The following is an 18,315-nucleotide window of genomic DNA, read 5'->3' as shown; positions in this document are numbered from 1 at the left end:
CACAAGGTCTGTGTTGATAGTAACCTGGTTTAGATCTTAGCTGTGAAACTCTTGTCAGAGCTGCTTTACTGGCAGGAATGACAAATGCTGCATCAAAAGCACTTCCGTTTTTTCAAGTCTCAATCTCATTATGGTAGAGATAGTACTTTAATACTAATGGATAAACATAAATAAATGACCCCTAAGTTTTATTCACAACCTACACACTAACATTAATAGCTAAATGAAGCTAAACAGAAGAGTGTGATCTAGTTAACCTCAGATGAAAGAAAAAAAAAAAAAAAAGGTCATTTATCTCTGATAAAAACTAGATACCATGAATGAGCTTTTACACTATGTGCATTTTTTCCCATGTGTGTGCATCAAAATTTAGAACATGAATTTCAAGTACTGCCATACATTTATGCCCCAAAGTTCGGTCAGCAGTCTCTCAGTTATGACTGCAGATGTCATGGGCTGTCTTAAAGATCCCACTAATGCATGTCTTCAATTTCTTACAGTTCTTATCAATTTCAGTAATTGAGTTGTCAACACCAAACCATCAAAGTTGTTTGTTTGTGGGGTTTTTTTAATATATCACTGATTAAAACTGTCACAATAGAATTAAGATGAGCTTCATGAAAATGTTGACACACGGTAACTTCAGCGTCACCAGCACTGTAAATTCAGCACTAGATTGAAGACATATATGAAGACAATGTGAGAGCTGACATGCATTTGTTGTAAATGCCATTAAAGTTTGTGCTGTTATTTATTAACATTATAGTTCTGAGTCAGACAAATTATATGACAGTCTGTAATTAAACACATATGTAAACATTCAGAGCTCTCAGAATACATGGGATTACTTTTTCTGGAACACAGCCTATCTTTTGGTAGAGCTCAATGAAGGGCAGAGTTAAGGTCCTGTGAAGAACTCCATGGTCGTCTCCTGAATGCTGCTGTCAGGAGGAGTTAAAATATATTCATATTTATGTGAATTTTGTTTACAAGAACAGATCTGGCAGGAGCTGCAGGAGTTTACAGGATAGTATTTGATTAGTCAAAAGCACAGATTAGAATGTCAGCGAGGAGACACGAGAATTGTGACCACCTCAGCTACCAAGGACATGGAAAGAAGCACAGTCAGCACTGCAAAGCACTGTGTTCTTGCTCTATTACACTTCCTAAAAATCTCTGAGCAGAAGGCTGCCTTGATGTGAGTTCAAAAATACTATTAAATATTGAATGGAAATGTTGAACATTTTCCAATGTCAGGGACAAAGTGCTCTATAAGTGATTCAAACACTTTGCTTCAAACCAACCAAAACAGAACTACCACCTTATCAAGAGTCTGGGGCATTTGTTATTTTGCATGCACCGTACCTTACACAGTATGTTAAATCTGCTGGAATCACTGCTAAGGACACTGTTTAGCTCAAGATAGAGCAGAAGAACATATAAAATATGTATGTTCTGATCTGTTAGAAAGCATGAATATACACCCAGCAAAATTTACTGAAAATTTGAAAAATTCAGGTTTTATCATACTTAGTCATCATTTCTTTCTTGTATCTTGGTAATAATTTATTTCTTGTATCATAGTATTTCTTGTCATCATTGGCCGATCCAACTCCAAAATCCCATGAAAAGCACTTTTCTGAAGGGGAAAATCAGTATTTCCACTAGCAATCCAACCTATGCTTAAAACAATCACCCAAGTTTCATTTGTATATGAATAAATTGTAAGGTATTATATAGGTAAGCAAGAGCAGTAATATGCTGGCAGACTGAAGCAAAGCTTTCCTGACTTGCTCTCTCATATGTCCAAGGCACTATGCAGCAGCACTGCCCATTTGCCCTTCAACATCCTCATTTTCCAAGCTGGGCAGTGGAGCTCCAGCAGTCTGAAACCTGCGGAAGATGCAGCCCTTCCTTCTGCGTGTTTGGTGGCTGAAATGGAATCCAAACCACCACCTAAGGAAAGCACCCACTGAAGCTGAATTCATCCATCAAATGCAAAATCTGCTGCCTATTTTTATACAATCCTGATAGGAATGTAATTTTAAGCTCATCATGTTTTTCTAACATTTTTTATCCTGAAAACTGGTAGTTCTTTGATTACGAAACTTGAATGATCTCAGTTCTGGCTGAACTCCAAGACATAAGCACTTTCTTCTGCTGTCTCAGCTATTCTCCTGATGTCAAAGACACATTAAAATAAATGTGAACCATATGGCTCCCCAGCAAATTACTCACACTCCTGCATCAATGAGGGCAAAGCAATGTATTGTCACCAGTACAGAAATATCTTAGGCACGTGAGAATTTCAAAAGGCTGGAAAAAACATGTGTGAAGCAGCCTTTTGGATTAAAGCTCTATCTTAGAGCCGTAGAAATGCTGCATTTCTTACACTCTACTACCAATTTGTCTGCTTTTTACATACTCGGTGTCATATAAATCATTATGGCAAGAAGGATTAGCATCATTCTCCACCTGCTCCATGACTTTCCATGCAGTGTTCCATCAAGTCTAACACCACAGAACAGCAAAGCCTAATCTCTCCTGGTAATCCAGGTCAGAACACTGCTTATAAAACCCAGCTTGCTTCCCAAAGCTCATAGAAAATCTAGGAAAAGGTTGCATCCATAAATTGCTTCTAATTCTTTGTCTTACCTCTCTTCCTATCCCATTGTCTTCCAAAAGGCATTTTCTAAGAGTCTGCATACACTCAATTTACATGTTTCCAAGTACGAATGATGAAACGCTTTCCCTACATGCTGGAAATCTTCATTAAGAGGAAATCCTGTGACATAAAATACACCCTCCAAAACAAAACTGTTTGTTTTGGAGGACAAGAGAAGTATTTTCTAGAAGAAATTTGATTCTTGAAATCTAGAAGGGAACTACATACTCAGTTGTAAATTAGTGGAAATTTGAGAGAAGAGGGACAACGCTGTGGAACACCACCACCTACCTAAAGCACTTCACCGCTCTATCTTTCTAGTAGCTTCCTTTATGGTAAAACCAATGCTACATTCACCTCACAGGAGGAGCTGGATGGGAATGCTTGCCTAATGCCAGATTTAAGTCATATTTGAAAAGGTTTTTGAAAATTACTAACTCACAGACAAGTCTGACATGAATAGAGAGGATTTAATCAGTATTTTAAGCATTTTACCTCACTGTTAACTGTTTTGTCTGATATCTTGCAGAAATGTTTAATTGTTAGGATGCATACTAGAAGCTGGAGCCTGACCACTAAAATTTCAGTGAAAGCTTTAAGTTTACTTCCTCTGCACCCTCTACCTCCAGAGTGCTTTTCTGTGACATACATCATACTAGTCCCGTTTCACCACTCTGCAAATTTCATCAGCCTGTGGGGAGGAGTGGAGATGCTTAAGTGCTCTCTGCCTCACCATGTCCTCTAAATGCCAGCTGCTGTTACATAGGTGATTATTCCTGACCTTGGCCACAGCTTCCTGAGGAGGAAAGTCCTACCAGGGATCCCTGTAGGAACACCCATGAATAACAATTGCATTCGCTGAGCTCTCCTATGACAGCAGAGTACAGGCAATCCTTTGTCCCATCCTACATGTGACTTCTGTGAATGGCCATTTCATGCAAACACAGCTACCCATTCAGCTGACTGACACTTTGCATTTGCAACCATATTTTATCTATCTATCATGAACATCTTCTGACAAAACTATTTTTGTTTTCTAAGCCAGCAAAATCATTATGTAATGCAAAAACTGTCTCTCTGGTTGTATTGTGTGCAGAATGCACTAATTTATAACAGAGAACTTATCTAAAAATATAGAAACATAATTATCTGCACAAACCATTCTAAAATCTAGTGGGAGTCTGCTTTATAACACCTCTTCAATTTTTAACAATTCTCACCGCAGTATTCCTTATTCCAGATGAAGAGATGCTGTCATGGTATACCCTGTCCTCTCATTCTGTGTGAGTTTGTGCAGACACTGCGCTACATTTCACTGAAATTATTTGCATTTCTTGCTTTTTAATGCTCAGATGAGCTGACTTACTTTAAAATCAAATACAAGAATCTCTCAACCTGTTAGCATTTCATAACATGAGTCAACAAATAGCAATAAGAACATATTCCTCATTAACAAGGAAATTCCAAGCCTGGTTGCTAACAACATGAATAACTGCAAGATGCAATGAAAAAAGGAATAAATGCCTGCATTTAGTTACACGTGTTTTCCCATAGTAAACCATCACCACCACTTCTAACTCATTTAGATTTCTATCATTAACCAGCAATTAAACATGCAGCTTAACTTCAAAGCTCAGGTAGTGGCTTGTGCTATTGAGCTTACACCAAATAAAAGTTCATCCCTCTATGAAGATAATTCAGAAGAAGCTACACCTTCCTAAGGATTTCACACTTTCTTTCACATTATACATGGCCACATAGATGAGGCAATCTCAGTAAGTTAGCAACTCTACAAAATTCAAACAGTGCTTTACAGGGCATATTGAAGGGACTGCCACAGGGATGTATTTGTGTTTTCAAATTCGTCATTATCTTTAACAGCAAAATCAAAAGATGGCAAGAGCACTTAGAGACCAAAGGGTTTTCTCAGAGCCCTCAGTGACCTGTTCATTCTTAATGAACCAAAGTACATCCAAAAGTACTCTAAAGACACAGTACACTAATGAGTGGAATGGTGGGACCTGTGATTATGGCCACAGGATAACCTTGCTCATGACAGCGATAATGTTAATGGCAATAGAGAGATAACTGATGGAGGATATCAACCAGACTGCATGATGGCACCACCTCCTGTTGCTGATGATCACCTTCTCAGATAAGCTGTTGCTGGCCATCTCAAGTGACTCTGCAGGTGAGGAAGAGAGGTGTCAGCTCCAGAACACTGAAGCTGAAATGGCAGAGGAAAGCAGCAGCTCCTTATGTTTCTTAAGAGATGCCTCTGTGATTAATGTGTATAGGGAGTTATTACCAGCACCAAAGTGCAAAAAACAGGAATTCACAAGGTCCCCACAGGTGTTTCAATTGCATGTGATCCTGTAAGTTAAATTTGTGTATGCTTCTGTATCAGAAAAAAAGCACCAAGGATTTAGAGGCAGGTACCTCACCAAAGCAGGGAGAATCACAGAATCATAAAATTATTAGTGTTGGAAAAGACCTCCAAGATCATCAAATAATTTTTGACTGAATACCTCCATGCCCTTTAAACTGCATCATGAAGTGCCATGTCTAATTGTTTTCTGAATACTTCCAGGGATGGTGACTTCTCCACCTCCCTGGTCAGCCTGCTCCAATGCTTAACTTCTCTTTCAGTGAAGCAACTTTTCCTAATATCCAACCTAAACATCTGTCACACTCTGAGGTCATTTCCCCTTGTGTGTGAGAAGAGACCCCCACCTTGCCACAACCTTTCATGGAATTGTAGAGAGTAGTAAGATCTCCCCTGAGCCTCCTTTTCTCCACTGAACACCCACAACTCCCTCAGCTGCTCCTCACAGGATTTATGTTCTAGAGCCTTCACGAGCTTCATTACCCTTCCCTGGCAGGGCACATATTCCTCCACAGCTGAGCTGGAATGCAGAACTCAGTGCTCCTCAGTGCACAGAATATAGGAATGGTCAAGTTGTTGTACTGACATCCTCAACAACAATTCCAGGTTTTTCAGCTTGCTGTGGAGCAGATGAAACACAGCAGTGGGGTGCCAGAACTGAACAGGGCAACTGAAAGGAGCTCCAATGGCATTTTGAGTGCTCCAGCCCTGTATCCCAGGTATGCCTAAATCCTGACTAATACTTTATGTGCAATGCTTGCACTGCTACTTGAAGATGAGCATCCTTCTTTCTGATATGAAGGCAGTCTGTGAAATGGGATAGGCATGTGGACTAACTAGTAATATGCTTTGGCATCCATTAAAGTAAATCTGCAATGACTAATGACCTGCTGAATCAAACTGAAATTGCTTCAATGGACTGAGAAAGGTAAGTAAAATACACAACAGGGATTATATCTGCCAGCAGTAATGAAGGCACTCCATCACCATTTGCTAAGAGACTTAAAAATGTGCAGATCTGTAAAAATATACACACCTTATAAAGAAAATGCTAATGTTAAAATTTGTCTATTCTTTATGGACTGTATTTTTTATTTACTGTCTCGGTTGCCTGCAACCTAGGCTAGGGATTTATTAATTTCTTCTTGTTGCTGTCTTTGTTTAAATGGATATATTTTTTAAAGAAACTCTGTGTAATAGTCACAAGCAATAGCACTTAGGGCCATTTGAGTCATGTGTTTTCTGCCATCACACTACAGGGTTAATTGCTGAGAACAAAGTTATCTTCTGGTAGTTCTGCCCCACCTGAATGATCCACAGCAGCTGTGTGCCTCATTTAGCTGGCAGGTTAAACTGACTTTAAGACTAATTGAGCAGAATTCTTGCTAGGCTCCTGTTTATCTGACCCAATACATATCATTTCAAGGGTTGTGTAAATACAGAGATGCATCAGCTGTGCCAGATGGATCTATATACAAAATGCCTGCTTTCTAAAGTGCTGAAGAGATTGTAGGTACAAGCAATTTAGAATTATCTCTTTGTCAGGTCAAATAGAAATAAAAAATAGAGGACCACGTTTAGCTTTTTTTTTTTTTAATTCTCAGTTAAAGAATTAATATATAGATCATGATGTTGACTACAGGTCACACAAACCTCCCCCCTTTTCCAGTCAGGAAAAGAGAGTTTATAGTCAACTTCGTATTCACCTATATGAAAACAGACCAGAAAAAAGATGGTGCACAGGATCTGACAGTGTCTCACTAACTAGAACAGAAAATGGTGTAACATGTCAGGAAATAGCTTAGGAAGATAATCTCCATCAAGGAGGTATTCAGGCATGTAACAGAGGCAAGGAATCTCGCTGGTCTTTTTTCTGCACTGGCTCTTTTCAGTCTGCTCACCGATAAAAGTCTCACAGAACTCAACCTTATATTTAGATTCAAATATTCAACTTAGAAAAGCTTGTCTCTTTTCTTTTACTATGGAAGATGAATGAGTTTAAAGCATGAAGAAAATACCTTCCAATGTACATTATTATCAGTTTCGTTAATATACATTCCATGTGAATGTAATTTTCAGGTGAGTACCATGCAAAGTAAAACAGGGGTTCTGCATTTGGATTCTTGGAATTTTGGCTGATGCATCTATTTTAAAGACAATACTTTCTAAAAAATACTATCAATGCACACACAAACTACTTGCTTTTTCTATTTCTATATCGTCAATGGACATACCCAAATGTATTTTTAGAAAAATGTAATATGCACAATTTCTATATGTGTGTGAGTGCACACACAGGTAAACATTTATTAATCTGGCCACAAATATCTGAGATAAATCATTAATCGTAACACTGAAATATTGTCATTTCTCTTACATAAAGGGAAGTTCCTTTAAACTAAATTATTTATTATGTTAACTACAATCAAAGCTTATGCCTGTATTACAACTTCCAAGTTTGTCCCCTGAATCGTTCCCTTTCACTCTATCACCTACACACGTATTCACAACAAAATTGTCATCTTCTGTGTGGGTGGGAATGACTGTTTGATGTAAAAAGCCTGTTTTCAGTCTATGATGAATAATCAACTAACTTCTTCAACAGATGTAAAAGTTAATGTAGCAGCATGCAGATGGTATTGTCCCCAAGACAATTTTCTAAATACTAACCTAAATTTAGATTTCTAAATACTACCAAAGAGGTTTACTGGGTCACTTACTCCTTCGTGGCACTTCAATAAAATAGGTCCCCAGCTAGCACTGCATCTTAAATATCATATAGCACCTCAAGAGTGTTCCATGTGAATCCATGTCAAAAGTTGTGCTCGTCCCTCCTGTGCACATGAACATTCCCTACCAGAGCAGGGAGGATTCAGACGCTCAAACCCAAAGGCCCACTCAAACTGAACAGCAGCATCTGGAAGGTAAGTCAGTCAGAAGAATATTCATATCACATGCTATAAACATGATTTCCAGGCACATCCACACCACTCAGTTACATGGAGCACGCTCTGTACAGGCAGCAATGAGGAGCCTCACCTACTCCTTGGCTCACACTTTTAAGGAGTAACTCCACAGAGGAGATCTAAATGCAACAGGGGTGAAGGAGGCAAACCCCTGCTTTGTAGAAGATGCAGTTCACTATTAATAAATAATATAGCCACCTGAAACAAGTATCATATACTGCAAACATAAACTATAAATTCATCATTCCCAGAAATATATGCTGCAAATGTAGCTTTGCTAAAGACCAAATTCTTATTTGTACCCAAACCATTGCGAAGCACAGAAATATCCTCTGGTAAAATAGAAACTATTGAAATAATGTCTACCATACACAACATTCATCAGTTCCAAATAAAAGAAAGCTTATATTGCTTTTAGAGAACTCTCACCAATACTGTATTACAGAGAGCTGACAGCTGCAATACATTTACTAAGGAAAATAAATTGAGCTAAAGCACTTTCCTTACAGTACCTGCTTGAACTATTTGGAACATAACTCCTAACATTAACTACAAACAGCCACATAATTCAAATAGCAAATAGGTAGGAGCTTCCAAGAGACTTCAAACTTACAACAACAGTCTAACAGACAAGAAGTCAAAAGAACGTAAGAGTATTTTACTAAGTATTTTTGAGCAAGTCACAAACTGAACATCATGGAGAGACTGGTTTATGATATGTTCAATTAAAAATCATCATGCTTATCTAACCACAAAATTTATTTTATTTTGAGAAATAGGAATAATTCTTTAGGTACAGAGAGTTAGTACTTACGGGTAAAATGATTAGAAGTGGATGGGTTGACACTATCACCACTGTCAGCACTTTCACTGCTGGAAATGTCATCATCTGATTCCCTCACAGAGGAACAAGGTGAGGAGCCATCAACTTCTTCAAACTTCCTCTTTAAAATTCCACTCATTGCTGCAATGCTGTCACATGTACCTGTAACAGGAACAGAGGCAATGAGGCACTGAAACAGCCAGCTGCAGAATATGCAATCATAAACTCCAAAGTAATTTTTGTTTCAAAACAGCAGTAAATTGCCACTTCTGGTCTTGAATAATCATTTAATATGAAATTACACATGATTAATTAGGAGAGTGAAGCCACAGAGAAGAAAAGAAAATCTTAAATCCTCCTCTAACTTGACATGTATGGAGGTGACTATTTCACTAGAATAATCTGTAACAGATTGCTTTCAGGGAGTATATTTCCCACTATGTCAACAGCATCCCTATATTCTTCTAGGTTACGTTGTAAAATTTCAAACAAAGAAAAAAATTATGGACTTGGTCCCTCCTTTGGCTGCCACAGAAGGAAGGAATGTTCACAATCAGGGATGAAATTAAGAAGAAATCATCCTGAACACTATAGTTCCCAATGCTAAATATAAGTGATGTAACCAGTGTTCACACCACCCTTTAAGAATTTCATCTGATAATTCCAATATTACAGACAGATAAAAGACAGTGAAGGCACAAAAACCATATATGAATTTGTGCTCAATAACTACCTGGATTTCAGAAGTTACCCACACCAGGTAAAGACACCAACTGCCTCCCAAATGTTCTCCTCTCCCAGCTCCCACAGGTTTATGAAAGGACAACATTTCCCACAGCATCCTCATGGAGAAACTGACTGCTTACATCTTGGACAGGTGCAAAAACTGGCTGGCTGGATGGCCCAGAGAGTGTTGGGGAATGGAATTAAATCCAGTTGGTGGCCGGTCACTAGTGGTGCTTCCCAGGGCTCAGCTGAGGCCAGTCCTGTTTAAGTATCTTTATCAGTGATCTGGACGAGGGGATCGAGTGTGCATCCCCTCAGTCAGTTTGCAGATGACAGTAAGCTGGGCATGAGTCCAAAGAAGGGCAATGAAGTTGGTGAAGGTCTAGAAAGTGACTCATATGAGGAGCAGCTGAGAGAGCTGGGACAGCTCAGTCTGGAGAAAAGGAGACTCAGGGAGGACCTCATCACTCTCTAAAACTCCCTGAAAGGACTTTTTAGCCAGGTGGGGGCTGGCCTCTTCTTCCAGGTAACAAATGACAGGAGAAGAGAAATGGCCTCAACCAAGGCCAGAGAGGTTTAAATTGGGTATTGGGAAAGATTTCTTCAACACAAGGGTGGTCAAGCATGGGAATGGGCTGCCCAAGGAAGTCACCCCATAGTCACCATTTCTGGAGGTATTTAAAAGATGTGTAGATGTGGCACTTGGGTACATTGTTTAGTGGTGAACTGCTCAGGTTAATGGTTGGACTCAATGATCTTTGAGGTATTTTCTGACCTAAATTATTCTGTGATACCAAAATTAAGAAATGAAATGCCTAATATATTCCTGAGGTTGAGTAGAACATTATAAAGCTAAGTACTCATGCAGAAATTTAGCAGCACGTCCTGGTTCCAGCCAGGGCAGGGTTAATTTTTTGCATCAACCCGAAGGGGGCATGGCCAGGACACCAAGGTTATTCTGTAGCACTTCACATCATTACTGGGGGCAGGGGGAAGGGATTCTTTTCCAGGGAACAGAAGTTTCTTAAGGTTCCACTTCCAAGCCGGAGAGAGCTGGTGTTGTCTGTTGTGGGTTTCCACAGTGAGTAGTAACATTTCTTTTCTTGTACTCTCTGCCATGAATATTGCTGCCCTTACTGTTCCTCTTCTTATCTCAGTGCCATTTCCAGTAATTTGAAATTAATTAGTAAAATTATTAAAATTATTTTTTAAAATATCTGAAGCCATGATCTTTACCTTTTGTTCCTCCTATTCTCCTGTCCAGTGCACGGCAAGGGGGAGGGGAGGGAAAGTCAGTGAGCGGCAGCGTGCCTTGGAGAGCTTCTGTGGGAGCACTAAACTGAGGAGTACCCCCCCTAAACCATGACACAGCAGAGGCAGAAATACTGCATGTAATTCACTAACTGAGGAGAGATCAAGAACAGCTGGAGCCTGCCCAGAGGACACACAGCTGCCACCATCCTGCCTGCAGCACTGCAAAGACAAATGCTCCTAACACTTTTCCAGGCAAAGTCTGTCTGGGATTGATGACACACTGTACTTGTCAGGGACACACAACCCAGCATATGGACTTGACAAAGGGTTCTGCCCAATCCCACTGGAAGCAAGAAAAATAAAAAAAATCATTTACATTCCTCATGAGACAGAACTATTAAAATCTCTACAACTACCTTTATGATTCCTTAATTCTGGACCAGCAGCATTCAGCTCCTTCCAGGAAACTGAACTAGATACACCCCAGAACTCCTTTCCAACCAACATTTCTATGGCACTGTGTTTAAAAACCCAACATATCTGATGAGGAAGCTTGCATAAACTGGGCTGAATGGCTACTGAAGAAGACAGGTTAAAGCAGAGATTCCAGTACTGGCCAAAACATGAAACAATTAGCACATTTCAGGGTTTTGGCTCAGGCCACTTCTAGCTCTCCTGGATTATACAGGATGAAGCAGGTGCCAGAACCATTCCCAGCAGGCAGGCTGCATGAGGGCACCTGGGTTTTGGCAGAGGCCTGACAGCTTAGCCATTGTGGACAAGAGCTGTATCCTGCCACTTGGCAGCAGAAGCCAGAGAACGCTGTCCCTAGCCCACGTCTCTCTTATCTTTTCAATTAGCACAGAGGCAGTGCAAGCACGGCACTTCAGCAGGTTCTCTGCTATCTTTTCTCACACTTGGCCTCACACTAAGTAGTTTCAATGTCTCCCATGTGTTCTACAGCTCCCTTCAAGCCCCAACACCAGTTTCTTCCCTGGAAAAAACAAAGTGACAGTGTGAAGAGAATTGTAATCTTTCAGCACGGTATGAAGTCATAAGAAGATAAAGGCGGATATATGAGAATGAGAATTACCAAAAAAAAAAAAAAAGAGAGAAAACATAATAAGAAAAAAAAATAGAGAAAAAGTAGGACTCACCAAGTTGCAGTCTGTAAATCTAATTCCAAATCATAATTCTGCAATTACTGAAGCCTGTCTATATGAAATTCATGAGCTCATGAGTTGAGGTGGCAAGAACACAGTGGTTTCTTCTCAGTGCAAAGTTTAGTTCTAATTACTTGTTTTGCTTTGCTGACAAAGCATTTTACCTTGTCTGCCAGCTCCTAAGCACAGCAGGAGGGACTTATGAGCAGGTTTAAACTTGCCTTTGTAAGTCAAAACTAGAATTGCATATACATTATACAACATTTTAATGATATTATTAAATTGTAAGGATTAGAACAGAAGTTTTATAATAAGGGAGTTAATTCACTTTTTGAGAATCAAAATCTCTAAAAAATACACATGTGATTGTAGCAAGTGTAATATCCTGTCTCCAGCAGCAGTCACTATGTAATGCTTCAATGGAAAGCAATGGGATGCAAAATCCAGCAAAAACCACTGCAGATACACAGCTCTGCTTCCTCATCCTTACAGACAATTTCCCCTAAGCATCAGACTTGAAATGTTGCTATATGACAGTGCCCAGCCTCTTAGAAATTCACTTGACTTGGTCTCCTGAGGCAACAAGTTTCTTATTAGTTTTCTGTGAGAAAACCACAACAAAACACATCTTCTGAAACTATAGCCACACCCCCTTCAAAATCACTGCAGTTTCAATCTCTACAGTATTTTCGACAATAAGCAACAAGAAGACAGCAGTGTCCAGCAGCTGCTGTACTAGACAAAACTACACAGGTACCCTCCACAAAGTGGGGACAGCTGAGGAGAAATCACTGACATCTTGTTGCTGTATTACAGTGGTATTTCCATTTCAGTAGTGATTACATTGCACAGGAGGCAGAGTGCTCATCCCTTACAGAATTAGGAAATGCCTTTATATTTGAGGGTTGCAGGGAGGGAACAGCGATGGAGACACAAATGGAACTGCACATTCAGATCTGCATCCCAAAGCTGGGGCATCTGTCCAATGGCTGCAGCTGCTGGAAAGCACCTGGCATGTTCCTGCCTACACTCCCAACCCCACAGCTGTGCAACCCTTAACAGCCTGCCCACCTCTGGGGAGCTCCCCAAGCCACACAGCCTCTTGCTGACACTACTCCTTTTTTAATGTAGGAACGTAAGCATTCATCAGAAAGAATAAGGAAGAGAAAATGAGCAAGAAACTGTGCAGGTCTGAAAACACTTGAGCACTTGTTTACTGTTCAGATTCTTCCCAATTCTGAGTTAATAATCCCCAGAACAAGATGCAGAAACCCATCAGAAGGTGTACCTCATGAGAATAATGTAGAGGGAGCACTGGTCCCCAGTACAGCCAACACATGCCTGCTCCTGGAACTGGTGCCATATTTCCTAGGACTAGGAAACAAGAACAAAGGGGGTGACATGCCTTCTCAACAGGTACACTTCGACATCTCACAGCTACACCTGCTCAGTCTCCCCCCTGCAAGGGCACAGGGATATACAAATGGCTGATTATCGCCTGCCGACTGAGCAACAGCTGCTTTCACCAGAGTAACCAGAAACTCTGAAATTACTTCAACGTCCTTGTCATTAGTTGTCCCTCAGACCAAGGTAGGCTCTGTCATCTGTCACCAAATTGTCTTCTTCAAAGGCATGTAAGTTCTTCCAGGGTCTCACTTTCAAGTTCCCCTAGCATAAAGGCACTTCTGCACATACCCAAAGTTACAGAGATTTGAGGTATCTGAGTAAGTTCCGGTTGAGGTCTCCCTGGGAGCCTGAAACTTCGTGTCCTTCCAAGTAAGGTGTCCAAGAAGAAAAGAAAAATCTATTATGAGTGCAAAGCATGTTGAGAAGGAAGAGGAACAGAAAGGCTGGGCCAGGCCTAAGTTCATGAGCAATTGTTTATGTACCCAAATAAATAAAAACAAAAATACAGTAAATACAGTACAGCACTTGGCTGCTACCTGTGCCCACCCTCTTTGGACTATGAATCTTGGCATTATTTTCTCTACAGCAAAATGATCTCCACCTAAACAAAGGACTAGGATGCTCTCCACTAAGCTATAGCTTAGGGGCAGCAGGTACTGAACAACAGACTCTGCTCTCCAGCACCTGGAGTTTCTTAGCTGTACTGCTGTGTAAATTACCAAGAGACCCATTTGCAGCTGATCTTTACAGGAAAGATGTTTTGAGAGGAAGAGTGACCTATGCTCTGCTCTTGGAAGGGCAGGTCAGAGTACCTCCCTTCAGGAGGTACTGGACTGTGACTGTGGAGCACAGGGAGCTCCAACAGCACGAGCTGTGCTTCCACGCTGAAGGGTAACCACACAAACACTGGGGATTAAAACGTTTCTCTCTCAAGCACCTAACCTCCAAATGCTTTGCTTCTTACTTCATTAAGCAGACGTGACTTAGAGACTAATCCTGAAACCTTACTCAGAAGCAGAAGACCTGCAGTCCTCAATGGCCACAGCCAAACCTCAGTACAAGAGAAAAACCATTCCTGCTCAAAGAGCCATTGGAAGGACAGGGAATTTTACAGCCATCTCAACACTGCTAGGAAACACACACTCCTCCCTACACTTTGCACCTCTGCATCAGTAAAGAGCAGCTTTGCTGGCTCTGTAATGCCTTGTCTTCAAATGCAATGGGATTCTGATCAACTATAAAACACCTCAAAAGGAAATGTTTGATACACAGAGCAGATGTATTAAATAATAGGATCGCTGGGGGAATGACAGTTTGGCTTATTAATTATGAAAATTCTGTTTCTGAAGATAAATTGTCCCTTTCTCCCCACTTCAATAAAAGGCAACTGAATTCCTTTAATTTATCTTCTGGATACCTTAAAATCAACTTTTCTCTCTAAACAGCTTTAATTACATTTTCAAAGCATTACACTCACATATCCCAGCTAACATAACATCAAAATTACAATTTCAATATCTAGTCAGAACTTCCCTGTGAGGAAATAAACCTTATATTACACAATGCATGCCTTAATTGAGAAAGCTTTAACTCTTGGGATTAGAGTTACACAGTATGCAGTTGTAGCCTACATGCTTGCTTTCAAAAAATATTTCCAGGAATTATGACTTGAAATGCAGAGGAAATGCAGTGAAAGAGTCAACAATGAGACTGCCAAGGGCATGGTCGGAAGAAATGGCTACAACAATTTAAATGGCTAAACAAATATAGGCTAAAAGTCAAGTCAAGGGTAAAGATATAAATTCACACTGCCTCTGGCAGGAATCAATTATGCTGGCTATTCTGACCTCTAAATGGGTTCTTCTGGAGAGCAAACATGAAAAGCTTACTCTCACTCTCTCGCTTTTTACCTATTTTCTCTCATCTGCATTACAAATTACGTATGTATGTTCCACATGTCTAAACTTGGCAAAAAATATTTAAAAAGGAGAAAGAGATAAACTGTTTTATCTGCATTAAAAACCAATGATAGTTAAAAATTTTACAACTGCAGTGGTTGAAAAGCATTTGCACTCCAGAGAACATTACAGAAAAGACTTGAAATTCTTAACAGAGAAGTTTTGAGAAATGTGAAAGATGTGCTTAAAAGCATGAAAAATTGCCTAAATTAGTTGGGTTTTGAAAATGGTAATACAGACTGAGTAACACCACAATGAAAGAGGCAAAACTGAAGAAAGAAAAAGTCATGAGAAGCGATTGAAGCAAAAGGATATGAAAAGATTCCTTTCCCACAGATGTGGGACTCAGACTGAGTTTCAAATTTCCTTCACTATTTAAAAGAAATATAAATGAAGTAGCAAAGCCATGCTCTGTCATGATCACTGGAGGCCAGTTATAAAGGAGAAGGTATACAAAAATACACGTTTTGTATTTTTAACACTCAAAGTTGAGTGTTACCATTCAGTGGTGTTCATCTATGCTATGTATCTGAACACATAGCTAAGGTTTTGCATTAGCTCAGCTCACTTTGAACAAGCAGCACAATCAGCAAAGGCAGATCAGCTGTACTCATATACACAGCTTTTGAGCAGAACTAATCTGTGGAGCAGAACACTGCCCTAACATAGACCATTTGCAGCACCCCTGTGAAATACATCTTTAGATTCAACAGGCATCTTGGAAGTGTAAATACACATTGCTTTGGATATCAAAATAAATACACAGGCAAGGGTCATACGATGGAAAAATTGTGCTATTTAGTAATTATTCTTTACTTAACTGCAAATTTTATTGCTCTTTTAACATAGGTGTTCTTCTGTCATACACTGGTAAGATTTAATTATATCTATACATTTAACGTACATGTTTACTATGCTTTAACAAATATTGGTAATAAGAACTCACCACAGAGGTGGCATGAAAAAGGCTCTTAGCTTATTATGCACCAAATCCTGTGCTACTGAAGACCTGCCTGTGCTCAGCCAGCAGCCATTTGCGTTTCAGCACTGCTGCAGCATTACACAATAGACATGCTCAGCACGTTCCCTAATGGACACTGTTTCAACTCTCCTCAGCTCAGCATTCAAATTCCAGCTTGGCAGATGATTTTGACCAACCTCGTGCTTTTGCCTTGTCACATCCACTCAAGAAAAGGCACAGCTCCAGGAATACCTTCTACTATTCCTATGCAAGCACTGACAGATCTGGGTGCTCCAGGAGTTTCCAGGTTCAGTGAGGGAACACAGGAAAAACAGTGTGGAGCCCCGATACTTCAACAGTCAGATTATATTCTTTCCACTTCAGCAACAAGACATTTAAAATGTATTGTATGATCTTGGTTCTTTGCATCCAGTGACTTCTAAGGAACCAATCAAAATATTTTTGGCTGATGGGCTTTTTATTTTTTTTTTCTTTTTTTCCTTCTTTTTTTTTTTTAACACCGAAAGCATAAAAATCTCGAATAAACACTTGGTTTTACCTTTTTAATAAATGTTGACATTAGAAAGAACATAATTAGCCCAATTCTCTGATAAAATCACAGTGCTGTGCACATTTTTAAGACACCAGCTATTAGTAGTCACGTAAAGTTACAGACTGGCTTTTCTGATAGCCCAAAAATCTGTTGCTATTTTTTACTATAAAGCTGAAAGAAAATGGTAGAAACTAAACAACTATGAAAATACCAGAAAACATATTATTTTTGTCGGCAGAAATATCAGAGGAAGAATAAAATAGACCCCTAAAAGCAAAAAAATTCTGGTCAGCAGGACTCAACATTCAATTCCCACCAATGAAATGAATGTAGCTCCATGGCATGACAGGAAAGTCATGACTTCATTCAAGGCTTGTCCTCAAGTGAAGCCAAAATTAGTAAAAATATGTTTAAGTGCATCTTTCTCCCTAGTGAATAAAGTCAATAAAACTATTTGTACTGGAAAATATACATTATTAATATCTACTGGAAGGCGGTGATGTTTTGAAATTACTATCTTCAAAAATAGCTTTATGGCTATAATAATTGAAGCTTTCTATCTAGATCAAGGACAATGCATAACCAAAATATAATGCTACAATCTGCATTTTTCATGCACACCCAAGAGAGTCCTAAGTACGTATCCAGGTCCACAAAAAAATTACACAAAAATAAAAGATGTAAAATTACTATTTGTTTCTAGGATTTGCTTTTTGACTTTGCACCATTCATGGTGTATGTATTCAACTCCATAAAACCTTTTTTTTTTTAATGGATATTTTTAGAAATAATATAATTTCATAATTAAACACTGATGAGGGAAATTCACCCAAAAAAAGGCCCCTTAACATACACAACAAATTACTGAATGCAGGAAACACTGAATTCATACAACACAACTGTGAAGTTTTCTTCTGCCACTGACATATATGTAAGGAATTGACGATTCACCTTATCTTCTAAGAAGGACACAAGGTAAAAATAAGCTACTCAGCTATCAGCTAAAAATGAGTGGAATTTAATTTCAAGTTTACAAAAAAAAAAAAAAAAGAAAGAAAGAATCTGATTAACAAATGGAACTTTATTATTTATGGATTTGTCTCTTCTGGATGGATTACCCACGGCACAGTATGAGGGCTGCTTCACTGATGCTCTTCCGGAGGGTCATGGTGTTTAAGCTTCCCTCTGTGTGGTTACTTTGATAATCAGGGTCTTAGCCACAGTGCAAATTGTTTTTCACTGGTGTGAACTAGCAATCTCTCTTTCCCATCTCACCACCCATTTGCACAATACTTGAGGAAGATTAACTGCTTCTGCTTTAAGCTCAGCTGACATGAGCTAACAGGTAAAAAAACTAATTAGGAAAATATTGAACAATATGACTGGCACAGAGAAAGCATAACTGCATAAACCTAATTTCCTTAAGAAATCAGTCAAAAAGATCAGCCACACA

The 18,315-nt window shown here is 39.4% G+C and overlaps 1 protein-coding gene across 5 annotated transcripts in view; it reads right to left on the bottom strand.

Moving 5' to 3' along the window:
- CSRNP3 (cysteine and serine rich nuclear protein 3) overlaps nt 1-18,315 on the bottom strand; it is a 99,218-nt gene that overhangs the window by 18,934 nt on the left and 61,969 nt on the right. For all 5 annotated transcript variants that reach the window (XM_072932195.1, XM_032749588.3, XM_072932196.1 and 2 more), the window contains one exon: nt 8,832-9,002. In XM_072932195.1, coding sequence (XP_072788296.1) covers nt 8,832-9,002 — 171 coding nt within the window. The remainder of the gene's footprint in view (nt 1-8,831; nt 9,003-18,315) is intronic.

This window comes from Taeniopygia guttata, chromosome 7, assembly GCF_048771995.1.
Source record: "Taeniopygia guttata chromosome 7, bTaeGut7.mat, whole genome shotgun sequence".
NCBI classification, from domain to species: Eukaryota; Metazoa; Chordata; class Aves; order Passeriformes; family Estrildidae; genus Taeniopygia; species Taeniopygia guttata.
Note: the sequence above shows the minus strand (reverse complement) of the source record. Positions and strands in the feature narration are given on the sequence as shown.